The following is a 27,434-nucleotide window of genomic DNA, read 5'->3' as shown; positions in this document are numbered from 1 at the left end:
AAGGCAGTCTGACCTGTTACCCCAGGGTAGTCAACTATGAGGCAAACAGTAAGCACCAGGGCCAGGCCACAGTGGAAAAGACTGATGCAGTTAAGTGGTGCAGGAGGATGAGAATTATACTGGAGGGCAGACAGGTTTCTTGGTGAGGCAGAAGTCTAAAAGAAGTTATATATCAAGAGAGAAGTTAAAAGGAGGGTTGACTGAGGGAACACAGTAGTTACAAGACTAATTTTGCTTCAAACTTCTCTTATAGAAGTTTCTAACAGGAAGAAGAAATAAAGTCATTCTTCATGCTCTGAAGGACAGACAAATGGAAGAGACAGAGGTAACAAACATAAAATTTCTGTGTTAATAGCTGCGCATGGTGGCACATGCCTGTCCAGTGGCCTGGGAGGCTGAGGCAGGAGAATCAGGACTTCAAAGCCAGCCTCAGCAAAAGCAAGATGTTAAGCAACTCAGTGAAACCCTGTCTCTAAATAAAATACAAAATAGGGCTGGGGATATGGCTCAGTCATTGATTGTCCCTGAGTTCAATCCCCGGTACAAAAGAAAAAATAATTCTATGGTACTAAAAATAAATAAATAAATAAAGACCTACTGACAACTAAAAAAATACTTTTAAAAAATATTTAGAGGGCTGGGGATATGGCTCAAGCGGTAGCGCGCTCGCCTGGCATGCGTGCGGCCCGGGTTCGATCCTCAGCACCACATATAAACAACGATGTTGTGTCCGCCAAAAACTGAAAAATAAATATTAAAATTCTCTCTCTCTCCTCTCTCTCTCTCTCTTAAAAAAAAAATATTTGGAATAAATACTAGTTCATACTGTGGGTAATGTGTTATTATGTTTTCCCAAATAAGAAAGGAGATTTAAGATACTACACAGAATACAAAGAATATAAAGATATACTCTTTATCTGCAAATACCTCTCAACCCAAAATAAATTCCATGAGAATGGAGACTACTTCTCTGTTATGTCTCTAGTACCTAGAACAAGAAAGCATTCAGTAAATACTAGTTAAATGAATGATGAATGTTGAAAAAGGATATCCAAGCTATGTTATTTCCTTTGGGACTTTTTCCCCTTTACACTTAATCTCTGATCCAACATGCCTTTGTATGATTTTATCTAAAAGATAACAATACATCTGGGGGACACCGGGGTTGTGGCTCAGTGGTAGAGTGCTCACCTAGCATGCACAAGGCACCAGGTTTAATCCTCAGCACCACATAAATGTAAAATAAAGATATTGTGTCCACCTAAAAAAATATTTCTTTAAAAAATAGGTCTGGAGGGCTGGGGATGTGGCTCAAGTGGTATCGTGCTCTCCTGGCATGCATGCGGCCCAGGTTCGATCCTCAGCACCACATACAAACAAAGATGTTGTGTCCTCCAAGAACTAATAAATAAATAAATATTTTTTAAAAAATAGGTCTGGAGATAGAGCTCAGCAATAGAACACTTGCCTAGCATGCCTAGCACCGGGAGGAAATAAAACAACTTGCTTCTAGGTTCTTTAGCAGAAATAGCTGTGGTTTCAACACAATATGAAATCATACATTTTAAAATGGTAAATTCTGTTATTTGTTACCAAAATTAAAAACAAAAACAGGGTTGGGGGTTTAGCTCAGTGGTAAAGCACATGCCTAGCCATGTGTAAGGCTCTGGGTCTGATCCCTTGCACTGCAAAGGAAGCCAACAAACAAACTTCATAGAAGTACTTTGTATGAAGAAACAGAAAGGAATTAACCATAGAAGATAAAATGGAAAAGCTCCGGTACTTTTTCCTGTCTCTAATTTTTTATAATAAGATGTTTAATACATTATAACTTACAATACTACCTCCTGCCACTCTCATAATGGACTGAAATTAGCAGTAAGGGATAAGTAAGACTAGCACACCTGTGTGGTCTCATATAGGAAATGAACGGGTTTTGTTCTTTTTTTTTTTTTTTTAAGTTGTAGATGGACATCATGCCTTTATTTATCTTTTTATGTGGTGCTGAGGATGGAACCCAGTACCTCACACATGCTAGGCAAGTGATCTGCCAGAGAGATACAGTCCCAGCCCTGGGTTTTGTTCTATATTACCATTTTCCCTGTCATTAGGAAGGGTTCACTGAACTGCCTCCACATCAAGAAACTTTTTCTTCTTTGCAGAATTGGCCTATTGAAACAATGTTTCTCTGAAATATCAGCAGTGCAAAGTGAGAATTAACAAAACTAAAGCAAAATTCTGTTCATATGTAGCAACTTGTTTCTTCAGTAAGAGGGTGTGACCTCCAGCATGCTTTTTGTTTTGTTTTTTTTTTTTTTTCCCCCTGAATCCTTTCTGAACTGCATCATTTTCATGTGCACAGATACATGTCACATACCAAAGATATTGCTATAAAAGAGTCAAATCAAGCTGGCTGTGCTGGTGCATGCTTGTAATCCCAGCAGCTCAGGGGGCTGAGGCAAGAGGATCAGCCTCAGTAACTTATTGAGACCCTATGTTTAAATAAAATATAAAAAACAGCAAGGCTTGTGGCTCAATGGTTAAGTGTCTCTGGGTTCAATCCCCAGTACCCTCCCCACCAAAATTAAAATAAATAAATAAATAAAGACATGGCCTTTAAATCATGATCATTGAAAAAGATCTATTTTATTTTTTTAGAATCTCTATATGATCAAGGAAAAACTAATGGCTCAAAACTGTTGTACAGGGGCTGGGAGTATAGCTCAGATGGTAGAGTGCTTGTCTCACAAGCACAGGCCCTGGGCTCAATCCCCAAAACCAAAAAAAAAAAAAAAAAAAAAAGAAGAAGAAGAAAGAAAACTGTTGTACAACAGTCAACTCGATCAATTGTAGCATAAGTTGGCAAAGATATAAAAAGCAATTTTTTTGGAAAAAAAATCTACATTAAGCTTTGGAATCCTAGTTATAAATTGAACACCAATGAATAAATCCCTCTAGGGCTGCCTTTATTGTTGGTTGTTTAATGCCAACTAAAAAAATATTGGGAGAAAGCCTCACAAAACAAAACAAAGGTATTAAAAGATTTAAGAGATAAGACTTAGGGTTGGGGTTGTGGCTCAGAGGTATAGCACTCGCCTACCATGCGTGAAGACTGGGTTCGATCCTCAGCACCACATAAAAATAAAATGAAGATACTGTGTCCACGTATAACTACAAAATAAATATTAAAAAGAAAAAAAGAGAAGCAAACTTAAATCATCTGTGAGCAACAATGAAAGCCTAGACCATATACTAATTTTTTCCCCAAACTTGGTTTTGTGGACACAGTTATGTAGTTAAGAGCATGAGATTAAGTGACTTAACAATATTTACATTTTAAAGGCAATGTTGTTGTCTATACTTGTATGCAATCTCATATCTATCTCTTCCTCTCTCTCTTTTGGTGGTGGTACTGGAGATTAAACCCAGGCAGGCAAATGGTCTACCCCTACCCCCCGACCACATACACCTATCATTGTTTAAATTTTATTTTAAGACAGGGTTTCCCTAAAATGTCAAAGCTGGCCTTTAATTTGCAATCCTCTTGAGTAGCTGGGATTATAGGCATGCACCTGACCACACCCCAGAGTATGCCATCTCTTTTTTTAAGGATCTAAAGGAGTTACATATCCTCCAGTGATATTGTAGTAAAATTTATAGAAAACTTCCAATGTTAGGATTATATTTGCAACTTTAGAGAGTCACAAAGTTATTTTTGCAAGATATATCACACCCAGATTAAGCATTGTCCATACATTTCATAATTTGACACATTCTTAACAATTCAAAGTACAATAAAACCAAGCCTTGATAGCACTATAAGTAAGATTTAAACTTTTTGATCATACAAAATACAGGTTTGTACATTACAAAAGTCTATGTTATCACATAGACTTTAACTGCATTTAGAACTTAACTGTATTTAAACTTCAAAAAATTATTCTGATGATTTTAAAAAAAAATTATAATCCTGGCCAATTTCAAAGCTATAGTGCATATTTTTCTTTCTGAGGAAAACTAGTTAAACATAGAAACACTGAAAAACACAGGAAATAGTCTACTATGCATAAGTTATGATAAAATTATAAAAGGTTTTAAAGCAAGCAACAAAATCACTAGTTTTTTTGTTTGCTTTTAATATATTCAGGGCTGGGAGTGTGGCTCAGCTGTCAAGCACTTACATAGCACTTGGAAATCCTTGGGTTCAATGCTAAGCACCACAAATTAATTAATCAACTAATCAATATTTTAAAAATATTAAGCCAGGTACCATGTGCCTGCCAGCCTACAATCCTGGTTTCATGAGGCTGAGTCAGGAGAATCCCTTGAGCTCAAGAGTTTAAGCAACCCAGGCAATATAAGGAGACTCCTTCCCAATAAAGAAAAGAGGAGCCAGGTGTGGAAGCACACACCTACACCCCCAGCTATTCAGGAAGAAGCAGCAGAAAAATCTCAAGTTAGAGGCCAACTGGGCAATTTAGGGAGACCCTGTCTCCAAAAAAAAAGTGGGGGTGAGGATGTAGCTCAGTGGTAGAGTACTCCTGGGTTCAATCCCCAGCAGAAAGTGCAGGGAGGGGACAAGGAAAACAAAAGAAAAAATAAATGTACTGAGCATCATATCCTAGAAGCTGGGGACAGAAAGATCAAAGACACATTCCTTTCTCTCACTGAATTTATGTTAATTCAGAAAGGAAGAGAACAATTAAACAATTACAATGTATGGTTAAATAATACAATGGACAAGAGTATACATTGTTGCAAATAGCAAAGGTGAAATAAAACCTGCAGAGGCTTTCTGAACAAAGTGATATAGGCTTAGATCAAAAAAAACTACGGTTGGAATTAGCCAGACTTGAGCTGAGGAAAGACATTTGGGAATTTGGACTTTGTCCTAAGGCAACAGATAACAAACAAGTTTTAAGCAGAAAAATGACCATGTTAAAATCTGCATATTAGCAAATAATATGGCTGAAGTGAAGAATGAACCAGAGTGAAATAGCATAAGAGGTAGGTAGTGGAGAGAAGCTACTTATGTTTGCAGGTGTTTTGGAGTAGAGATGATGAGAGATTAGAAAGGAAAACTGGAATAGGTAACTGGCTGGATGTTGATAGAGGGAAGGACAGAAAGGCCAAAGATTATCCCCAGATTTCTTGACCTGGCAATTGAGGAAATGACAGTACCAATTTACTACTTCCTTTCTGTTAGAAATATCTTCAAGGCCCTAAAAATATTGCAGTTTATCTTCAGTTACACACATTGATATAAATAAAACAAAAATACTTTAGATTTGATTCTGGCATGTGATTTTTATCTCTTGAACTATCTTCCACTTTATTTCACATAAAATAGTATTAAAGTAGTCCATATTTCCACAAGCATACATCAACAGGAAAGAAAGGAAGCTTGGGGGGCTGGGGATGTGGCTCAAGCGGTAGCGGGCTCGCCTGGCATGCGTGCGGCCTGGGTTCGATCCTCACCACCACATACCAACAAAGATGTTGTGTCCGCCGATAACTAAAAAATAAATATTAAAAAATTCTCTCTCTCTCTCCTCTCTCACTCTATATTTAAAAAAAAAAAAAAAGGAAGCTTGGTGAGCACAGAAATAATGCTTAGTGCATGAAGAAGGTCAGCTTGAAACCAAGGTTTGCCATTCAAAGAGAATCCACATTTTAAAATACCACCAAAACACAGTGTCTCAAAAATACTTTGCTTGAACTTATTAAAGCAAGCAGAGAAGTAGTTCTTCATGAAAAACCTGACAGACTTTTTAAAAAAAGAATTGACAAAGTGAATAAGAAAAAGGATACCAAAAAAAAAAAAAAAAAAAAAACTACTCTGAAATCCAATGGCCAGAACAGAAGGCAGAAGCCTTCAAAACCCACTCATTCATTCAGAAATACTAGGTGACCTAAACTTAAATAGATTAGTGTGACTAAAGCAGATAAGACTCTGATACAGTACTATCATTTTGTCTCTAAAAGGCTACATCCAGTATTGTAGAAAATATACAGTCTACTTAAACACTGTAACACCTAATAAACAAATCTCATATTAAGTTAATGAATCAATGTGCTTATAATGTATATATTTATGTATTTATATTGGAGCAGCATATTAGAAGAAATTCCTTTTTGTATTTGCAATATATATATATATAATTACTTGTATTCTGTTAGAGCAGTTTTATACATCACAAAACAAGAATTTTCTCACATTAATCCCAGCAACTCTGGAGGCTGAGGGAAGAGAATCGAAAATTTGAGGGCAGCCAATAATTTAGCAAGACCCTGCCACAAAACAAAAACTAAAAAGGACTGGGGATGTAGTTCAGTGGTAAAGTGCCCCTGGATTCAATATCTAGTACCAAAAAAAAAAAAAAAAAAAAAAAAGAGAAAAAAAAAATCCTCACATTGAATGGATTAATTAATCTATGAAATAAAAATTAGATACTCCATACTACCAGTACCTAGCAACCCCCTTCACCCAACTCCCATAGGCTTCTCCCACACACTATTTCATCAGTTATCTAGGGAGTCTGGGAGGCGCAGGGGTTATTCTTACCCTTGAATAACAGTTAACATTTTAGCTAGTAATATGCTCAGAGAATGTGTTCAATTAATTATAAAAAATGAATGAAAACTATCTATTTTCATCATTTTTTCCTTCAGCCTGTGTAGTAAAAGACCCCAATTCTCATTAAAAGTTCCCTTGCCAACTCTAAAGATCTTGATGACTCTTTCTGACTGCTAGCACCAAGAGACCATATTCCCATGAGGACCACCAAAATCAAATCTCTCCAAAAAGCAGGCATGGTGGCCCACACCTGTAATCCAGTGACTTGGGAAACAGAGGCAGGAGGATGTCAAATTGAAGGGACAGCCTCAGCAACTGAGCAGACCTTATCTCAAAATAAAGTGACCTTGAATTAAATCCCCAGTACCATTAAGAAAAAAATTTAACAAATAATAAAAACAAAGTTTTTCAAACATTTGTCATTTAGGCGAAGAAAACTTTCCTCTTATAGCTAAACAAATGTCTTGTTCTTCTTTAGTTTTCTTAACTTTTCAGTCATTGGGCATTGTTTTACAATAATTTAAAATTTGTGATGGGGCTAAAACAATAATATTACAACGCTGACTACAGAACGTCTACTGCTGAACAAAATGATTTTTATACTTTAAATTGTAGGGGAAAAATGCCTCAGGAAAGAACATATGCCTAACTCTGTAAATGTTTTAAAAATTAGCATAATCTGACGGTCTCTTTGTTAATAGGAAACCCAAATCTCCCCTCCTTCGACGGTTCCTACCAAGTTTTGCCATGAAATGGAGGTTAGGGATCAGACTTAGAATGCTAAAACTTACCCTCCTAGAACCGAAAGAGGGAAGAGAAACCAGAGAAGAGAAACACAGCGAGGAAAAGGAAAAAAAAAAAAAAAAAGCAGCTCTAACGTGCTGGAGGGTCTAGTTAACAAGAAAAAGACATTCTTGAACCGATTTACTAGGAGTAACCCGAGCCCAAGCCCCCGCCGACCGAGGGGCGAACTCCGAAGTCTAGGGAAGAAGGTGCTGGAGTCCAGTGACAATGAGAACCGCTCCTCTCCAGGAGCTCCGTCGCCAAGAGCAGCCGGTGCCTCGCCTGACCCCTCTTTCCGTTCGCACGTCAGGGGCGAGACCCACCTGGAGACCGCCATGGCCGAGCGCTGGCGGTTCGGAGCGCCCCGCGAGCTACTCGCCGCGCCGCTGAGGCGCTAGTTTCCAGAGAGCAGAGCGGCGCAGGCCCAGGCCGCGGAGCCGAGGGGAGCGGCCGGTGTGGTGCGAGGCGTCCCGGAGCGGGCCCTCGGGCATCTGCTCCGCCACCTACCGGAGGTCGTCCCCGCCGCAACCGGGAGCTGGGATCTGAGACAGCGGCGGAGGCGTCAGTCCTCCGACCCGCACGACTTCAAACCCGGTGCCCCCAGCCCCGCTCTTTGCTGACGCAGGCGTCGGCACGCCGGACTGAGCGTCAGCGCGCCGGAAATGACATCAGCTCACCGCGAGGGGCTGCGCTCCGCGGAGGAGTGAAAGGAGCTGGAGAGGCCGGTGCGTGGCCCTGGCGCTTGAAAACAAAGCTCGGCGTGCAGATCTGGAGCGGACCTCTGGTCTCAAAATTAAGCAGAGACGTGAAATACAGGGCCCCCGATTTTCCAGAGAAGGAAAATGGACAATTTAGCCAAAGTTCAGGAAGTTAAAAATTTTGGTTTACAGTTGCATTCCGTCCTGATCCTCCTTCTACCTGGCAAACGCAGAAGGAGTTTATGGCACTGTGGCCCACGTGGCGGTGCTTGTAGGAGGGATGAAATCAAGAAAGATCTGCAGCCTCCCGGGCTTGGTGACGTGTGCCCTTAATCCCAGCGATTTAGAAGGCTGAGGCAGGAGAACCGTAAATCAGAGGCCAGCCTCTAATAAATGATTTTTTTTTTAAGGTAACATCTACAGCAATACTGAAACGGCTCAATCACGTGCCATTATTTGAAAGAAATTCTGCATAGGTGTTAAAGGGAAGATCTTGCCCACAACTTTACCAATTTGATTTTTTAATCTTTTTTTGAATGTTGGTACAGTCATTAATAAATCAGATTCCAAAACTCCCATTTAAAAAAAATGCTTCGCTTATCTGTAATTCGATCGTTTTAAGTTTATCAGTTTTTTTGGGTTTTTAACAACAGCAACAACAACAACAAACCTTAACACTGTTCTGTCACGTCGTGCAAACCCTTTATCACGTTAAACTTTATGTGAGTAAATATAGTAATATTTCTCCATTTTTTTCAATCGAGCCCATTTTAGAGGTCACTAACAGATTAATCTTCAAAAACACTTATCGCTTCACTCCTCTGCTTTAAAACATTACCTGAAGAGGCTGTGTCTCAATCCTTGAGTGTTTTTCATCTGTAAAATGAGGCTAATGAGAAGCACTATAGTAGGCTGTGGAAATAAAATGAGGTCATGTATCTTAGAGAGCTTGCAAGAACTTTGTAAACCATAAAGCGAATATACATGGAGAAAGAAACTAACTTAAGTACCTGCTATATGCTGGGCACTTGGCTTCAATTATCTCATAGGATTTGTGGGCCAGCACTGTAAAGTAAGTTTTAATCTTCTCTTTACAGGTGGGGAAACTAAGCTCTGAAAACTTAAGTAATTTGTCCAAGATCCAAGCTAGGGATAATACTTATTGTTCATTTATTCAACTAATATTTATTTGGCACCTTTGTGTCAGACACCCTGCTAGGCAATGTTTATGTTATCAGACAACATCTGATTAAGCTGTTGTATCACAATTTCTCTTTGGTTTCATCTGCCTCTTCAATTTAACTCCCATCACTCAGACTAATAAGTAGGACTATAAACTCATTGTGTACAACATTCATTTTAATCAGCCAGAATTAAGCATCTACTATTTGAGAAAGTGGGGCCTCACATGAGCTTAAAACAGAGAAGGTGGACTGGGGCTGTGGCTCAGTGGTAGCGCACTTGCCTGGCATGTGTGAGGCACTGGGTTCGATTCTCAGCACCACATAAAAATAAATAAAATAAAGGTCTATCAACAACTAAAAAAAAATTAAAAAATAAAAAAACAGAGAAGGTGCCCACTCTGATTGAACTACAATTCTTTTTTTTTCCCCCCTTTGGTACCAGGAATTGAGCCCAAGATCACTTAACCACTGAGCCACATCCCCAGCCCTCTTATTTAAGTTTTATTTTGAGACAAGAGTGTTGAACTACAATTCTAATGGGAGGAAAAAGTAAGTAAACAGATAAACACAAAAATATGTTTAGGTGCTATGTAAAAGGATGCTGAAATAAAAGGGCAACATAGGCCTACTTAAGTAATGAGGGAAAAAACTAAGGAGGAACTCAAGTTGAGGCCTAAATGACAAGAGATATTTAGTTGTGTGAAGATCTGAAGAACTTTCTGGGTAGGGGATCCACCTACAACAAAAGCTTGAGAAGTCTGCTCTATTGGAAGATGAGATGGGAGAGGAAGAAAGGGCCTATGATAAGGAATTTGGGTTTTATGCTAAAGGTAGTAGAAAGGAAGGTTTTAAGCAAGAGATTAAAATGATCTAATTTACATTTTAAAAATCTTATTCTTTAGTGTCAAAATGATAATTAAATATATAGTCTAGATGGCATATCAGGTTTGTAAGGATACTTTATCAAATACATTGACATTGGATGTGTTTATTTTTAAATCCTTTTGACCACACTTAACAGTTGTCCAGGGAAATTATATAATCTCAGTAAGCTTCAATTCCTTTTCCTGGGAAATGAGGAAAATAATGGTACTCACAGAGTTGGGTGGTGGGGATTAAATGAGATAATGTATATAAAACACTTAACTAAATGATTGCCATGAAAAATACTAACAGATATTATTTATTCCTTTGATTTTGTATAAGTAGTGCTAGGGATCAAAATCATGCTTGGCAAGTACTCTACCATTAGACTACAGCCCTAGTCCTTATTATTATTTTTTTTTAACAATATGACCTTGAGCAAGTATATTAATTCTCTAGGCTGTGAAATGGCACCAATTAATGTTGATTCACAATCTTTATCTGAAAACCTGCCAGAATTACAAATTCTTTTGATTTTGAAAAGTAATGCAATGAATATACTTCAGATGATGCCACACTTCAGTACCTTCTAGGGCAACACTGTATAATCAAATAGAGATATAGTTCTGTGGCAAATTTGGTAATAACCATACCCAAACACCATAAAAAACTATGTAGATAGCTTTATGCCAGTTCAGGTCAGGTTTTGCCACCAAATGAAATTTTTAATGTAGTTTTCAGATTTTTTTCAGTCTCAGAATTGTAAATAATAAATGATGAGTTGATACTGTGGTAATGATTAAATGAATTAATACATCATACACTTAGAAAATACCAAGTGCTAAATAAATACTATTTTTTTTACCACTAGAAAAGTGGCTTTCAAAATCATTGATGAAAGAAAAAAATATTAAAGAACATGGGACAACTGGCTCTCCATATGGATGCACAAATGAAATCCTTATTTCATACCATATGCAAAAATAAATCTCAGATGGATTAAAGATCCAAAAATGAAAAGCAGAACTGTAAAACTGTTAGAAGACTTATATTGAAGACTATTTTGACACCAGAGTAGGAAAAAATTTCTTACTGCACAGAACATTTACCACTGATGAAGAAAATAGGTAAACTTGAACCCACCAAACTGTTGAACTTATATATTGCAAAAGGAGAACACATGAGGAAAGGGGAAGAAAGACATGACTTTCCATTATCTCTTAAGAGCAGAGAAGAACTTTCCCAAAAACTGACAGGGAACTTCTAAATGTATGCAGAATTGGGTCACATCCATAACTAAACAAACCATTAGCAATGGAGATGTAGTCTTAAACCACCCAAGAGGGGCTGGCTCAGTGGTAGAGCACCCCAGGTGTCCATCTCCAATACCTCAAAAACAAAACGAAACAAAAACCACACACACAAGAAAAGAAACATTTAGGTCATACACCTCTTGACTCATTTCTGGATACCCCAGCGGGTACATGTATTCCAGTTTAAGTAAAATGCAGTAGGGACATACTCTGGTACAGAAAATCTCTAAAGAGTAGCACTGTTTACTTTCTAGAAAACCTGGAAATAATCTAAATGCCCATCAGTAGAATAATGGCTAAGTTAAATGTTATATATCTCATAATGAGATCCTAACACCAGTGAAATGAATAAACTGGGTGTGGTAGTGCACACCTGTAATCCCGGCAGCTTGGGACGCTAAGGCAGGAGGATCATGTGTTCCCGAAGCCAGCCTCAGCAATTTAGCGAGGCCCTATTCAACTTAGTGAGACCCTGTCTCAAAATAAAACCAAAAAAATGTGGCTCAGGGATAAGGTGCCTCTAAGTTAAATACCCAGCACCAAAACAAAACAAAACAAAAAACAATGCAGGCTGAGCATGGTGGCACATACCTATAATTTCAGCCATTTGGAAGGCTGAGGCAGGAAGATCCAAAGTTTGAGGCTTAGCCTCACCAACTTGGTGAGGCCGTGTGTCAAAAAATAAAAAGGTTTGGAGATGTAGTTAAGTGGTAGAGCACTCATATGAAAGACTCTTGAGTTCAATCCCCAGTGCAAAAACTAACCAAAAAAAAAAAAAAAAAAAGCAGGATATTTAAATGTTAATATTTTACTAAATTTGCTTCAGATACATTTCAAGAAATTAAAATGTAATTGAAGTCATTTTTCACTCTTCTCCAATTCCATCCCCTCCCTATTTTCTCAGAAATAACTATAATGAAGTTTGTGTATATGCTTACTGTCTTTGTTTTTATATCAGTTTGATACATACATGTATATACATAAACAATAAAGAGTATCATTTTATAAACTTGTTTTAAATTAATTAACATTGTTTCCAAGATTTATTTCATTATATGAAAATCTACAATTTATCTATTTCCATACTGGTTGATATTTAGTTTTTTCAATTTCTCATTAATAATAAAGCTACAATGACTATACTTGACATTAACTTTTTATATGTATGCATAAACAATTATTCTTACAAGAATTCACCAACTGGGCTGGGATGTGACTCAGCAGTAGAATGCTCGCTTAACACGTGCAGGGCGATGGGTTCCATCCTCAGCTCTACATAAAAATAAATAAAATAAAGGTATTGTGTCCAACTACAACTAAAAGAATATTAAAAAAAAAAAAAAGAATTCACCAACTTACCATAACATACCTGTGATCCCTGGATGACAATACAGTGCAGAAGGAATTAGGATTTGACAAGGGTAATAGAGATATAAGCAACTACCATATTTTTTTTTCCTTAAAAAAAATCATGAAACAGGGTTGGGGATATAGCTCAGTTGGTAGAGTGCTTGCATATACTGGGTTCAATCCCCAGCACTACAAAAAAAAAAAATTATGGAACACAAATATGACAAGATATTAACCTAGGTTAGTTCTGAATAGTAGAAACACTGTTTTTATTATGTTCATTTTTGTTTTTCAATATTAATTATGAAAAATTCAGAAGTACAGGAAATTGAAAAAATTATCTAGTGAACACACCCATCTACTACCTAGACTCTGTGATTAGTATTTTTGTTGTATTTGCTTTATCATGCAATTTTCCATTACTAATTTCCCTCTATTCACGTGATCTATATATTTTTTTCAAAAATAAGTTGCAAACATCGACTAATTTCACCCCTAAACATTTCAGAATGGTTATCATTAACTTGGGTTTAATAATTGTTTAATGTTATTTTTAGATAAAATTTACATACAATAAAATGCAGAATGAATGAATGAATGAATTAATTAATTTTGGTATTGGGGATAGAACCCAGGGATGCTTTACCACAGAGCTGCATCCCAGTCCTTTTTATTTTTCATTTTGAGTGGGGGTTTCCCTAAGTTGCTTAGGTTCTTGCTGAATTGCTGAGGCTAGCCTCTAATTTGTGATCCTCCTGCCTCATCCTCCCAGGTTGCCAAGTTTACAGACATGACACTGCTGCCTGTTAAAATACACAAATCCTAAGTGTAACCTCTCACCTATGACCTACGCGGGCAGTGAAATTTGGTTTTCCTTTGCGTGAAGCGGGCTGGCTGTGAAACAAAGCTAAGAAAAGAAGGCTGCGGGGCTGGGGATTTAGCTCAAGTGGTAGCACTCTCTCCTGGCATGCGTGCGGCCCCGGGTTCGATCCTCAGCACCACATACAAAGATGTTGTGTCCGCCAATAACTAAAAAATAAATATTAAAAAAAATTCTCTCTCTCTCTCTCTCTCTCCTCTCTCACTCTATCTTTAAAAAAAAAAAAGAAAAGAAAAGAAGGCTGCAAAAAAAACACAGGACACAGAAAGTAATTTTGAAAAGTGAGGGCAGAATGACTCAAGGACCTTGGGGGTTGAGCTTCCACACTGGAAAGAGAGAGCCCCAGAGCCAGCTTTTGGTGTATTTACACAAGGAACTTCAAAGGTTTTCCATGGAATGTTCTTTTGCCAAATAAGGTAGGGGGTGGGTTGTTAGTTCCCAATGGGTTGCTCCCAACTACAAGAGATGTCCCATTAGTAGAGTGAGGGCAGAGATCTCACGCCTTGGGTGGTCTACACCGGAATACCGGATTGTTCCCAAGGGGAGACCAAATCCCCCATGGCTCAATACCGAGTAAAAGACCACTCAAGTAGCTTTGAAAGGGTAAAGTTTCTAAGCTGCAAAGCCTGAATTAAAATGTAAAAGACCGGGCATTGTAAAGTTTCTAAGCTGCAAAGCCTGGATTAAAAAGTGAAATAAATATTTAAAAAAAATTCTCTCTCTCTCTCTCCTCTCTCACTCTCTCTTTAAAAAAAAATAAATAAATAAAAAGTGAAAGACCAGGTATTGTTAAGTTCCTCTGCTACACCCAGAACCTGAAATTCCTGAGGCAGTTAAGACAACACCCTACTGGCCATTTAGCCCAGGGCCCTATGCAGCTTGTCACGTAGGCATACAGGGCCCGAACCAATCAGTTTGAATGTGTACCCTGCTTAGGAGTGACCAATCACCCCTGCCCGACCTGTTCCCGCCAATGAATGTGCTAATCATGTATGAGAGTTGTTGTTCAATTTTCCCGCACCTCATGATGATTTGTTCTGATGTATACAAAGCCCCCGCCCTCCCCAAAAAGTGTACTTAAGCACTGCTTAGCCTCTGCTCTGGGCTCTGGGCTGCTCTCGCTTCTTGAGTGAGCCTAGAGCCTCAGTGCGCTGAATTGGATCCTTAATAAATCCCCTTCTGCAATTGCATGAGTCAGTCTCTTGGTGGTCTCTTCCTCCGACTTTTCGCCGGACCCTTACAGCTTCACTGGTGGTGTTCCACAGTAACTCCAACCTCTGCCAAGATATGGAATGTAGCCAAAACCCTAGAAAGGTTTTTTATATCCCTCACTCATTCCCCAGAAGCAGTCCCATTCTGATTTTTTTTTCCAACCATGGATTAGTTGTGCTTATTCCAGAACATATACATGAATCATGCAATATGGCTCTTTTGTGTCTGTCTACATTTACTCAACATTACAATTATGAGATTAATCCATATTGTTGCATGTTGTGGTAGTCCTGTCCTTTTCATTGCTGAGGAATAAACAGATTGTATCATAATGTTTATTCCCTTGTTGATGGATCATTGGATTGTTTCCAGTTTGGGGCTATTATGAGTAATATGCAATGTGTTGAGGGCCACAGCCCAGTCGGGATGAAGCATGGCATTCTGCCAGAAGGGAGTGGTTGAGAGGTGATGCCAGTGAGCCATTGAGATGATGATGGTTATGTTAAGCTGTGTATTCAGTTGTATATGGACCCCTGCTGTCCGGCAATAGGGTGGCTCCTGGAATAGGACAGCTCTGGGAATAGGGTGGTTCCTGCTCCCACTATTTTGGAGTTCCCGTTGAGTTGGGGGGGGGGTCCGAGTGTGGTAGAGTGGGGTAGGCGTGGAGCCTGGGGGAGAGCTGGGAGAGTTCCCGGGGAGTGTGTGTGGAGTGCTGGTGGAGTTCGGGCAATAAAGTTTCCTGTTTGAACATACAAGTGCTTTGTGCCCAGCCAGACTGCGGCAGCAATGAACATTCTTGTGTGTGTCTTTCCTTAACTTTGAATAAATACCTAGGAGTAGAAACCTGGATCATAGAGTAAGTGTGTATTTAACTTTATGAGAAAATGTCAAAATAGTATTCCAAAGTGACTGTGCCATTTAATACTCCTACTAACCACGTATGAGAGTTCAAACAATTACTTTTTGTCTTGAGTATTTTATGAGGTTTAAACAGTTGTTTAAAATAATCCTTTCGTAGGCTGGAGTTGTGGCTTGGTGGTAAATCGCTTGCCTCACATGCGTGGGGCACTGGGTTTGATCCTCAGCACCACATAAATAAATAAAATAAAGGTATTATGTCCATCTACAACTAAACATTTTTAAAAATCCTGTCTAAAAAAACCTTCCAATATAATTTGGGAGATTAGGGGTTGAGGTTGTTGCTCAGTGGTAAAGCACATGTCTAGAATGTGTGAGGCACTTCAATTCTCAGCACCACATATAAATAAATGAATAAAATAGAGGTCAATCAACATCTAAAATTTTTTAAAAATAATAATTTGGGAGATTAGGCTAGCATACATGAAACAATATTTAATTATTAAACTATGCAAAGCTCATTTTATATTCAGGAAGAATGACAAAGTCTTAAGAAACTGAAAGGTAGGAACACTCACATTCCATCTACCATAGAATTTTGTTAGGTTAGGTGCTACAGCTCACCTTATCTGAGCACAAGGGGCTGCAAATACTATTTTTTTTATGGTTAAGATTTTTCTTTTTTGGGATTCATAGGACCAAACAATCACTGAAATTATTAAAAAATTTCACCTCATTATAAACCATCAGGTAGTATATGATAGGAATCCAAACAGGCCTGTTGGATTGTTGATGCAAACAAGATTTTTGAAAACATTAAGACATATATTTCATCTTAATCACATCACATAATGATATTTGAAAAAGGAATCTTCCTTGGACTACACAAAGTTAAAAACTATGTCATATCACAAAACACTATTAACATAATGAAAAGGTAATCCACAGAATGGGAGAGAATATTTGCAAATCATACAACTGACAAAAAAACCAACCCAATCGTAAAATGAGCAAAGGACTTGAGTAGATATTTCTTCAGAGAGGATAAACAATTGGCCTATAAGCATATGGAAAGATGATCAACATCACTAATCATCAGAGAAATGCACATCGCCACCACAAAGATACTACTTCACACGTAGAGAGTGGATATTACACAGGAACAAATAATAATAACGAATAAGTATTGGCAAGGATATGGAGAAATTGGAACTCTTCTGCACTGTCGGTTGGCATGTAACATGGAGCAGCCACTACAGAAAGATAGTAGAGCAATTCTTCAAAAAGTTAAAAATAGAATTATCATGTATCCTGGTAACTCTATTCCTTTCGAGTATATACTAAAAATAATTGAAAACAAGAACTGGAATAGATATTTGTTCCCCAATGTCCATTAAAGCATTATACATAATATACAAAATGTAGAAGCAATCCAAGTGTCCACCAGTGGATGAAGAATAAAGAAGATGTGATACATAAATACAATAGAATGTGACTCGATCTTAAAAAGGAAAGAAATTCAGAAACAAGTCACAATATAAATTAACCTGAAGAATATCATCTGGAGAAACAAGCCAGTCACAGAAAGACAAATATTATATGATTTTACTTTTTATAGAATACTCAAAGTGGTCAAATTCATAGAGACAGGAAGTAGAATGATGGCTTCCAGCAGGTGGAGATAGAAAGGGATAGAGAGTCATTGTTTAATGGATACAGATTTCAATTTTGGAAAATGAAAAAGGCTCTGGAGATTAATGTTGATGATGATAGCACAACAGTGTGGATGTTGCCAGGTGTGGTGGCACTCACATGTAATCTCAGCCACTGGAGAGGCTGAGGCAGGAACCTTCAGAACTTTTGTGACACATTGTCTCAAAATAAAAAATAAAAAAGGCTGGGGAGGTGGCTTATTGGTAAAGTGCCCCTAGGTTCAATCCTTAGTCCTGAAAACAGATAAAACCCAGTGTGGATATCACTAAACTGTGCAGTTAAAAATGGTCAAAATGGTAAATTTTGGTTTTTTTTACCATAACTTTTGAAAATTAGTTTTCCTTTTCTGACATGAGGTAGGCACATCTGTGTGCCCTGAGTTTTTCCCCCAGGAAAAATGTTTCTGACAACAAAGCAGGGTCTCTGTAATCTCAGTAATTATGTCTTGAGATACACTTTTTCATTGTAATTAGTGCATAATGCCACAAGATGTCACTCTCTAGCTGAAAAACAATTCCAAATATGTTTTGTTAGGTGACAATGACAAAGCTACAGAAAAAAAAAATACTCTTCAGTGCTCTACCCCTACAAATATGCTTTTCTGCAAAAGAAAGGATTTGTTTCCATTTGTGAAAACTATTAATAATTTACTGCTAATTATGAAATATCTGTTGCCATTTCTTTTAATTGTCAATAGACCTTTATTTTGTTTATTAATTTATTTATATGTGGTGCTGAGAATCAAACCCAGTGCCTCACACATGCTAGGCAAGCCTTCTACCACTGAGCCACAATCCCAGCCTCTTATTACCATTTCTTAATTTTATAGGTTAAAAAAAATGGTTTTCGTTATAAACTGAACTGGTGTAATTAAGACCCAACTAACTTTGAAATTAGTAGTAATAAAATACAAAGCCATAATGTAAAAATCATTGACCACTGAAAGACAGATGTCTTATGACAATATCACCCAATGATATACAACCTTGAGCAAGTCATTTGATTTTTACCAACTCACCAGAGTGGTGAACATCTTTTTCCTTAGGTCACTATACATCAGTATATATTTAGTATATAGCACTATATATTTAAATACATTATTCCAATGCTAAAATATTTCAGTTTTTATAGTAATAATTGGATTACAATTGTTCAAATACAATACCAATGACAGTTCAGTAATTTTAAAAAATACTATTTTAGGAAAAAGTATGTAAAACAATTAGAGGCACAAACTTTTTTTTAAAATTGTGGTTCTAGGGAACAATCAAACCCAGAATCTTGTGTGTTCTAGGCAAGTGCTCTCCTACTGAGCTACATTCCCAGTCTCTAATAAAAACTCTTTAAATTTTAAACATCATATTTATTACTGAGAAAATGTTTTAAAATAGATGGAATACATTGACATTTAAAACAATTGCTTTGTTTAGCCAGGAGTGGTGGTACACACCTGTAATCACAGCAGTTTGTGAGACTAAAGCAGGAAGATTGCAAGTTCAAAGTCAACCTCAGCAAGTTAGCAAGATCCTGTCTTAAAATTAAAAGAAAAAAAATGAATGAAATAAAAAGGGCTGGGATGTAGGGATGTGGTTTGGTGGTTAAATGCCCCTAGTTTCAATCCCTAGTACCAAAATAAATAAATAAATAAATAAATAAATAAACAAACAAACAGCTTTGAGGATTTTTTTAAATTACTTATTTATTTATTTTGGTACTGCGAATTGAACCCAGAGGCATTTTGCCACTGAGCCACATCCCCAGCCCTTTGGCTGGCCTTAAACTTGACATTCTCCTGCCTCAGCACCAGTCAATGGGAGTGCAGGTGTGCACCACCTTACCAGGCCCTAAGAACATATTAATTATTACTTTTTTAATTTTTTAATTCTAACTTGCTACATATGACCACAGAATGCATTACAATTCATATTACACATATAGAGCACAATTTTTAATATCTCTGGTTGTATACAAAGTATATTCACACAATTCATGTCTTCATACATGTACTTAGGGTAATGATGTCCATTGCATTCCCCTCTTTTTCCCTCCCACCCCTTTGCCCTATCTAGAGTTCATCTAATCTTCCCATGCTCCCCATCCCAACCCCACTATGAATCTATTCCTTATATCAGAGAAAACATTTGGCATTTGGTTTTTTGGGATTGGCTAACTTCACTTAGCATTATATTTTCCAACTCCATTTATTTACCTTACAAATGCCATGATTTTATTTTCTTTTATTGCTGAGTAATACTCCATTGTGTATATATGCCACATTTTCTTTATCCATTCATCTATTGAAGGACATCTAGGTTGGTTCCACAGTTTAGCTATTGTGAATTGTGCTGCAATAAACATTGATGTGGCTGTGCCCCTGTAGTATGCTGTTTTTAAGTCCTTTGGGTATAGACTTAGGAGTGGGATACCTGGATCAAACGATGGTTCCATTCCTAGTTTTCCAAGGAATACTGCTTTCCAATTTGCAGTCCCACCAGCAGTGTATGAGTGTACCTTTCCCCCCACATCCTCACCAACACTTATTGTTGTTTGTATTCTTAATAGCTGCCATTCTGACTGGAGCGAGATGACATCTTAGAGTAGTTTTGATTTGCATTTCTCTAATTGCTTGAGATGCTGAACATTTTTCCATATATTTGTTGATTGTATATCATCTTCTGAGAAGTGTCTGTTCTAAGAACACATTAATTCTTAAATGTTAAACCCTTTGATTTGATTTAACCTTTCAACTATAACACAAATAATTTCTTTAAAACCCTTTACTTTTTGTGGGCTGAGGTTGTGATTCAGCAGTAGAGCGCTCGCCTAGCATGTGTGAGGCCCTGGGTTGGATCCTCATCACCACATATAAATAAGTAAAATAAACGTATTGTGTCCAACTACAACTAAAAAATAAATATTTAAAAAAATTAAACCCTTTACTTTAAAAAAATTAATACTTATTTTTTAAGTTTTAGGTGGACACAATATCTTTATTTTACATTTATGTTGTGCTGAGGTTCGAACCCAGTGCCTCGTGCATGCTATGCAACCACTCTACCACTGAGCCACAACTGCAGCCCAAAACCCTTCACTTTTTGAAAGACATTTATAACTGATTCATAACATCTAAAAATAATCAAAAGTGAAAATGCTCACTGATGGTTAAACAGCTAGACACCATAGTATGTTAATAAACTATGATATTATAATTTGATTAGTAGTAATATTTGTTAAGTTGTTATAAGAAACAGTAAAATGATAGGTAAAAATATAGGACTCAGAATGGTAGGAAAATAGTGTAATGGTGTAAATACTGGTTGGTTTAGAATATTGACTTCCATTTTATTTTATTTAAAGCTTAAAACATCTTTCAGTTTAACTTTTGTTTTTTTGGATGATTAAATAAAGAAAAGAAAAAAATTGTTAAAATTTGCAAGTTTTTTTTTTTTAACCACCACCTGCATTAGCTTGATGATAAAATAGTGAGACATCCAAGTAAGATATTCCAAAAGATTCCACCCTTGCATTTGTTAACAAGGTGGATGCTTTCATGCACTTGGTTCCAATACACTATTATAAATGATGAATTTCTTTAGGAAAAAGAAAACCTTGCATGATTATTTTTTAAAGTGGAAGCAAAATGCAAGATATGTATTTCACATCACAGGGCCGCTTCTGTCATACCGTGTGTGTGTGTGTGTGTGTGTGTGTGTGTGTGTGTGTGTGTTGGAAAATCCAGTGTGAGAGAAGTCTGGTTGGGAGGGGCATAGCAGGGGAGGCCTCTTCTGTTCCATTGATAACATGTTCATTCATAGGGAACAGGCTAAAACAGACTACACAGTCATTCCCTCTACCCTAAGGCTCTGCCACCTCTCCCAGAACTCGGTAAGTTGAAAGTGCAGTAAAGTGCAGATTTCAGAGAACTAATCTGAAATCATTTTGTTGATAATTTATTGAAGGGTGGAAAACGGGGGGGGGGGTAAAGGAGGAAATTATCAGTAATCATTTTGCTATCGTGTTTGTATGGAGAAGAAAAATCTCAATGTATAAATAGTTTCAAACAGTAAGCTGTTTCTTCCCAGGAAAGCTTTTCAGAGGGGGCCCCTCGCAACTAGGGGAACCAATTTCTAGGAAGTCTGGGGAGGGAAGTTCACAGGTGCATGTGCCTGGGCAAAGGGCTGCACAGGGCTCAGTCGGTAGTGGTTTCTGCCTCCATCCGCAGATCCGGGGATGCTCCTTGCCTCGCCTCGCCTCCACTGAAGTACTCAGGGGTCCCAGAAGAGTACAGTGCGGACACCGCGGGCCATGAGTCCTCCGAGACTACAACCGTCTCTCTCGCTGCTGCTGCTACTGCTGCTGGGCGGTTGCCTCCACGCTGCTGCCCGGAGGGACAAGGGGGCAGCTGGCAGCGTGGTGAAAACGTCCTCTGGCTCTATGGGTGGCTCTTCTGGTCGTTTCATGAGCCCGGAGCAGCACGTGTGCAGCTGGCAGCTCCTGCTGCCTACCCCAGGGGCCACTGCCGGCAGCGAATTGGCGCTGCACTGCCAGGGCCCGGACGGGGTGCGCCACCAGTGTGCCTACCGAGGAGAGCCAGAGCGCTGCGCAGCCTACGGGGCTCGCCGCTCCCACTTCTGGAAGCAGGTGCTGGGCGGGCTACGCAAGAAACGGCGGCCCTGCCACGACCCTGCGCCGCTCCAGCCCCGCTTGTGCGCTGGCAAGAAGGGCCACGGCGCCGAGCTGCGCCTGGTGTCCGGCGCGTACCTCCCCGCCCGCCCCACCGCCGCGGGCTTCCCCCGGGAACCCAGGCTAAGGGTCAGGAGCCGGGGGCTGCCCCGGCAGCTTGCGCCCGACCGTGCGGCGGCGGCTCCACCTCCCCCGAACTCGCTGTCCAAGGAAAAGCCCTCCGAGAGGAAGATCAGAGCAGGCAAGAGGAAGGGGACCTCGGGCTCCTTGGAGGAGCGACCCAAGGGGACCGGGACCGGCTCCGAAGGGCTGGAGGAGAACGCACAGCTCACGGAGACCTATTGCGCTGAGAAGTGGCACTCCCTCTGCAACTTCTTTGTGAATTTCTGGAATGGCTGAGACTACGGCTCTGGGGAGGGACGTGGGGACAGGTGTGAGGGAAGAGCATGTCAGCGCGATTGGGGCAGGGAAGCGAAGAGCATCTTAGACCAAGGGGTACCAGGATAGAGTGTGAAGGAGTTCGGATTCTGCAATGGGGCAGGGGAGGGCTGGGAGCTTGGGGTGAGAGTGTAGGGGGGTATGGAGAATCTCTGAAGCAGCAGAAAGGGTTTTTTTTGTTGTTGTTTTGTTTTTGCTTTTGAAAAATTAAACAATTTTGAAGTGTCTCGATTTTGATTAAAAGCAGAAGAAATAGTGGAAACAGAAATAGGTGTACATTTAAATATGCAAAAACTGTAGGCTGGGGAGAGGTACAGAGATAGGCTGGGAATAAGAGGCAGATTAAAGTGATGAGACTTCCTCACCAGAAGCAGGGTACAATGTACCTTAACAATTTATGAAAAAATGTAACCATGACCAATAGATAATGTACACCAGGCAGAATTGTTCATTGTCTTCTTATCTAATAGCTGACGAGATGACAGAATTTTTTTCCTTTTCTGAATTGTTACGACCTTTGGTGTAGCTTAGCATCGCAGACCATTTCTATGGAGACAAGTCAAAACTGTCTCCACGAAAAGATTTTCAGGATGATTATCTTTTAAACTGATTTCCTTTTAAACTAATGTTCTGAAACTTTCCCATTAACCTTCAAAATTCAGAAATGTAGAAGTTGAAGGCTCTAGAAGGTCTTTTTAAAGAAAACAAATAAATAAATCTCTTTATTTTGATCATCCTTTTGAAAACAGTTAAAGTGTGAAGATCTCATTTTGACCATTCTCTCTTTCATGTAATTAACTGCTAATGTATTTCAGTTTTAATGTGATATAATGATTGACTTTGCACTTTTTAGGTGCACAATAAAAACTGTCTGATTAGATTTAAAGAACCAGCAAGGCAATGGAAATTCTGCTGCATTTGACTACTTCCAAGCACACTTTGAATTAAGTTCTCAAACATATCTTGAATCGATCGTGTTTAAGATTACTTCTCATTTTCCCTCCTTCCCTCTTTCTTCCTATTTGGATTAGTCGTCAACATTTAAAAATTAGATAATTTCATATTAAAATCTAGATTTCTGGTTGTCTTGAAAAATGATCTGGCAACACTGGATTTACCTTCTCACAGGGAAACTATTGATTGACAATTGGCTCTTTTCAGATATATTTTCTAGAGTTCTCCATTGTTCCTTCATTTTATGAATCAACTTTATTAATTTATATTACCAGCCTGAGATCACTGGACATTTAAATCACCCCTCAATATGAAGTTTTAACCTTTTGCTGACCTGTTCTTTTCACCCCTCCCCTTTTAAAATAGTAGTAAATGCAACAATTGCATCCTGATGTTTTCCCTCTCTGACCTGCCTCCAGGAAATGTAAAATATTTTATACTTATTCTATATATTCTTGTATTCACACATTTTTTAAAACATTCAGATTCAACATACTTTCAGGTCAAGCTTATGAGTTCACACTCTAACATTGACCTTTAGATAAAATTCATTATGGCCAAAAAAGGGAAACTTGGGGACCTGGAGACTACTCCCCCAAAATATGGACCAACATACACTTTCTCTAAAAAACTTAGCACAAAGCAAGTGTCCTCAGAAATGGGTATTGAAAATGAAGCCGCATTGCCTAGAACCATGGCTAGAATTGGGATGTACCTCTCCTAGCTAATTCCTCTGTGCCCTTTGACAGTCTGATGACCTTTTCTCTAAGAAAACTCTGTATGCCCAAGAACACAGATGCTACTCCCTGTGCTCCTTTGCTCTTTAAGAAGAGATGTGCTATGACTCTGTCATGGGAACAAAGAAGGACTGACAGGAGCCAGCTGCTTGCAGTGGGAAGAAAATTGACAGATCTTACCATTAGCTTCCTGAATGACCATGGCTAGGTCCTAGAGTCTTCAAGACTATATATTTAGGGGATTGGTTTGGGTTAAATCTGAGGTTCTTGAAGTACACTGTTATCATTCTAGAATCCTACACATAGTTTTGCATAGAGATAACAACATGGGAATCTCATATTCTTTCATGCTATAGCCCAAGAAGATCATGGACATTCAGAGGAAGGCAGATGAATGGCTAGGGAAATACAGAAGGCTTCCACATCTGGAGCACCTAAAAACATTTGGAAGAATAGACTAGAAGGACAATCTTGCAGTTGGGAGACCTCAGGATCAAAATCTCTAAAATAACAAGGAGATGAACATGAGGAACGTGGGTATTTTCCACTACACGTGCCATTAGAAATAAAGGGAGACTCACCAGTGTACACCCAGGCTTACTGTCAGTACTGGGAAAAAACCTCAGGATCGTAAATAGCAAGGGACTGCAGCATGGTCTGTGGGAGGTAGAGAACTTATCACAGACATTGGATCACTTTGTTTTGGTTCTAATTTCCAAGTTACTTAGCGCAGGGGGAACTGGAATTACATTTATGTATTCCAACTCTAGTTTGCCTTTCTGAACACCTTTTTTTTTTTTTTCCTTTTTGGTGGTATTGGGCATCAAACACAGCCCTCACACATGCTAGGCAAGCTCTCCACTACTGGAAATGAGCTTCATTCCTAGCCTGAACTTATCTTGATTAGGCAAAGTCTTTTCAACCTTCAAGTTTCCTTAAGTTCACTCTTTTTTTTTTTTTAAATTAAGCAACTTATTTTAATTAGGTATATATGACAGCAGAATGCATTTTGACTCATTTTACACAATTGCAGCAAAACTTTTCATTTCAGTGGTTGTACACAATGTAGCGTCACACCATATGTGCAGTCATACATGTACCTACGGTAATGATGCCCATCTCAAAAAATATGGAATGCTTCACGATTTGCATGTCATCCTTGCGCAGCACAGGTTTCATTCTTTTGGTTTGCCCTATACACCACCAACATATTCAGCCGACTAAAACATTTTATCCAATGACTCATGATTTTAATTAAAGATGAGTGCCTTGGGAAACTACATTAGAGCCTAAAAGGAAAACCGGTAATAATGATCCTATCTTTATTTGAAAATTCAATATTTTGTTCAATATGGATTGTTTGCATTGATTTTGATTTTTTAAAATATTATATTAATATTGCATTTATCTTTATTACTGTGTTTTGTGGGTTTTTTTTTCCCCTTAGCACTTTGCACCCAAGGCTAGAGCCTTATCTTACTTCCCTCCTTCTAGTGCTGGCCCTGGGAGGCAGCTCCTGTGAGGTGGGCAAACATCAGTACTGGAATCAGACAGAACTGGTTTGAATACTAGTTCTGCCTGCCACTTACTCTAGGTTACTTTAAGAAAGTTGTTAATCTGTCTGTTTTACTCTCTTCTCTTGTTAAATGAGAATAGTAGTTAACTTGCAGCATTATCATGAAGAATAAACTGTTTTATATTAATTATTGCCCAGTACCACAAATGCTTGGTCCATAAAATGTACCCAACCAATATTAATTCTTCTTTTCTTAGAGAATGGTAAGTTTAAAAATCAATTAATTAGATGATAAATAAAGGGGTTAAGGATGTAGCTCAGTGGTAAAGTGTGTGCTTAGCATGCATGAAGTTCTGTGTTCAGTCCCCAGTACCACAATACACATACACACACACAAAATGAGTAGTGTTTAGTATCAAGGAAGGGAAGCAGGCATATCCTGATATAGTACCTACCTTCTATAAGTTTGAATTTAAGATTATACCATAAAACCATTAGAAAACAACAAAAACAGAAATTAGGTTTCTACATGTAAGAGATTAGGGAAATGAAAGATAAATGTAGGTTTGATTATCTGGGAAGGCTATTCAGGAATTATTTTATTGTGCACGTATGCTAGTTTATCTGCAAGATGCATACATTGAATTCATGGGTTAAAGGATATATGCTCTTAGGTTTTTGAAAGATATTGCTATATTGCCCCCACCCATAACATTGTACAACTGAAACTCCCATGAAGACATTTTCATTAAACATTTCTTAAAAAATACACAAGTATAAAGAGTAAAATATAAAAATCCTTCCATATCTTCTTTGGTCCCCATACAGCCTCCACTCCATAGAAGTCACCAATAACTACTGCAACCTGGTATAAGTTTTTTTTTTTTTATAAAACCTTTTTATATAATAGATATTCAGATCACTTCTCTGTGGTCTATGGCTGAGGTTCTTAGGAGCTATTCAAATCTTCATCCTGTGTTCTATTTAATTGTATAAATGTATTTATGTTTATAAATATATTAGTTTATTCTTTTTGCATAAATGAAGTCATAATTAATTTTTCACATGATAATGTAGTTTGTAGCAGTTGGCTCTTATTGTTTTTATTTGTACATAATATTAAGATAAGAAATAATATTAAGATAAGAAATAATCACAAAATCAAAATTGCCTGTGCACTTCCACAAGGTTTGATTCTATTCTTATACTTCCTTAAATTATAATTATATTAGTTTCTAGGGTTGCTGAAACAATTACAAACTGGGTGGCTTAAACCACATAAATTTTTTGTCTCATAATTCTGAAAACTACAAGTTTGAGATCAAGGTGCCTGCAAGGGTTGATTCCTTCTGACAGCTGTGATAAATCTATTTGGCGTTGTTTGGCTTCTATCTGTGACATTTTCCCTGTGTCTGTCTTTAAATTCCCCTCCCCCCTTTTAATTTAAGACATGGGGTCTCACCATGTTGCTCAGGCTGGTCCAGACTCCTGGGTCCAAATGATTCTCTAGCCTCCTGAGTAGAGCAGTAACTTTCCCCCCTTCCCCCTCCCCCCCCTTTTTAAATAAAGACCCAAGTCCTGTTGGATTAAAGGTCCATCCTACTCCAGAATGACCTCATATTAAATAATCACATCTGCTACAACCCTATTTCCAAATAGGGTCACATCCTGAGA

At 38.3% G+C, this 27,434-nt stretch overlaps 2 protein-coding genes and 1 long non-coding RNA gene across 4 annotated transcripts in view; 2 read left to right on the top strand and 1 right to left on the bottom strand.

Annotated features, from left to right (window-relative positions):
• BTAF1 (B-TFIID TATA-box binding protein associated factor 1) overlaps positions 1–8,623 on the bottom strand; it is a 90,262-nt gene extending 81,639 nt beyond the window's left edge. For both annotated transcript variants that reach the window (XM_081267369.1, XM_081267370.1), the window contains exon 1: positions 7,684–8,623. In XM_081267369.1, the coding sequence (XP_081123495.1) occupies positions 7,684–7,697 (14 nt within the window). In that variant the 5' untranslated portion in view covers positions 7,698–8,623. The remainder of the gene's footprint in view (positions 1–7,683) is intronic.
• Positions 1–27,434, top strand: part of LOC308633948 — a 132,999-nt gene that overhangs the window by 65,770 nt on the left and 39,795 nt on the right. The window lies entirely within an intron of this gene.
• On the top strand, positions 21,738–22,514 carry FGFBP3 (fibroblast growth factor binding protein 3; the record flags this gene model as incomplete). Its single annotated transcript, XM_081268649.1, has 1 exon — positions 21,738–22,514. The coding sequence occupies one exon, from the start codon at positions 21,738–21,740 to the stop codon at positions 22,512–22,514; it is 777 nt and encodes a 258-aa protein (XP_081124775.1).

Source organism: Spermophilus citellus (assembly GCF_964194105.1).
Source record: "Spermophilus citellus genome assembly, chromosome: 15".
NCBI lineage: Eukaryota > Metazoa > Chordata > Mammalia > Rodentia > Sciuridae > Spermophilus > Spermophilus citellus.
The sequence above is the reverse complement of the archived record's forward strand: the minus strand, read 5'-3'. Positions and strand labels throughout refer to the sequence as shown.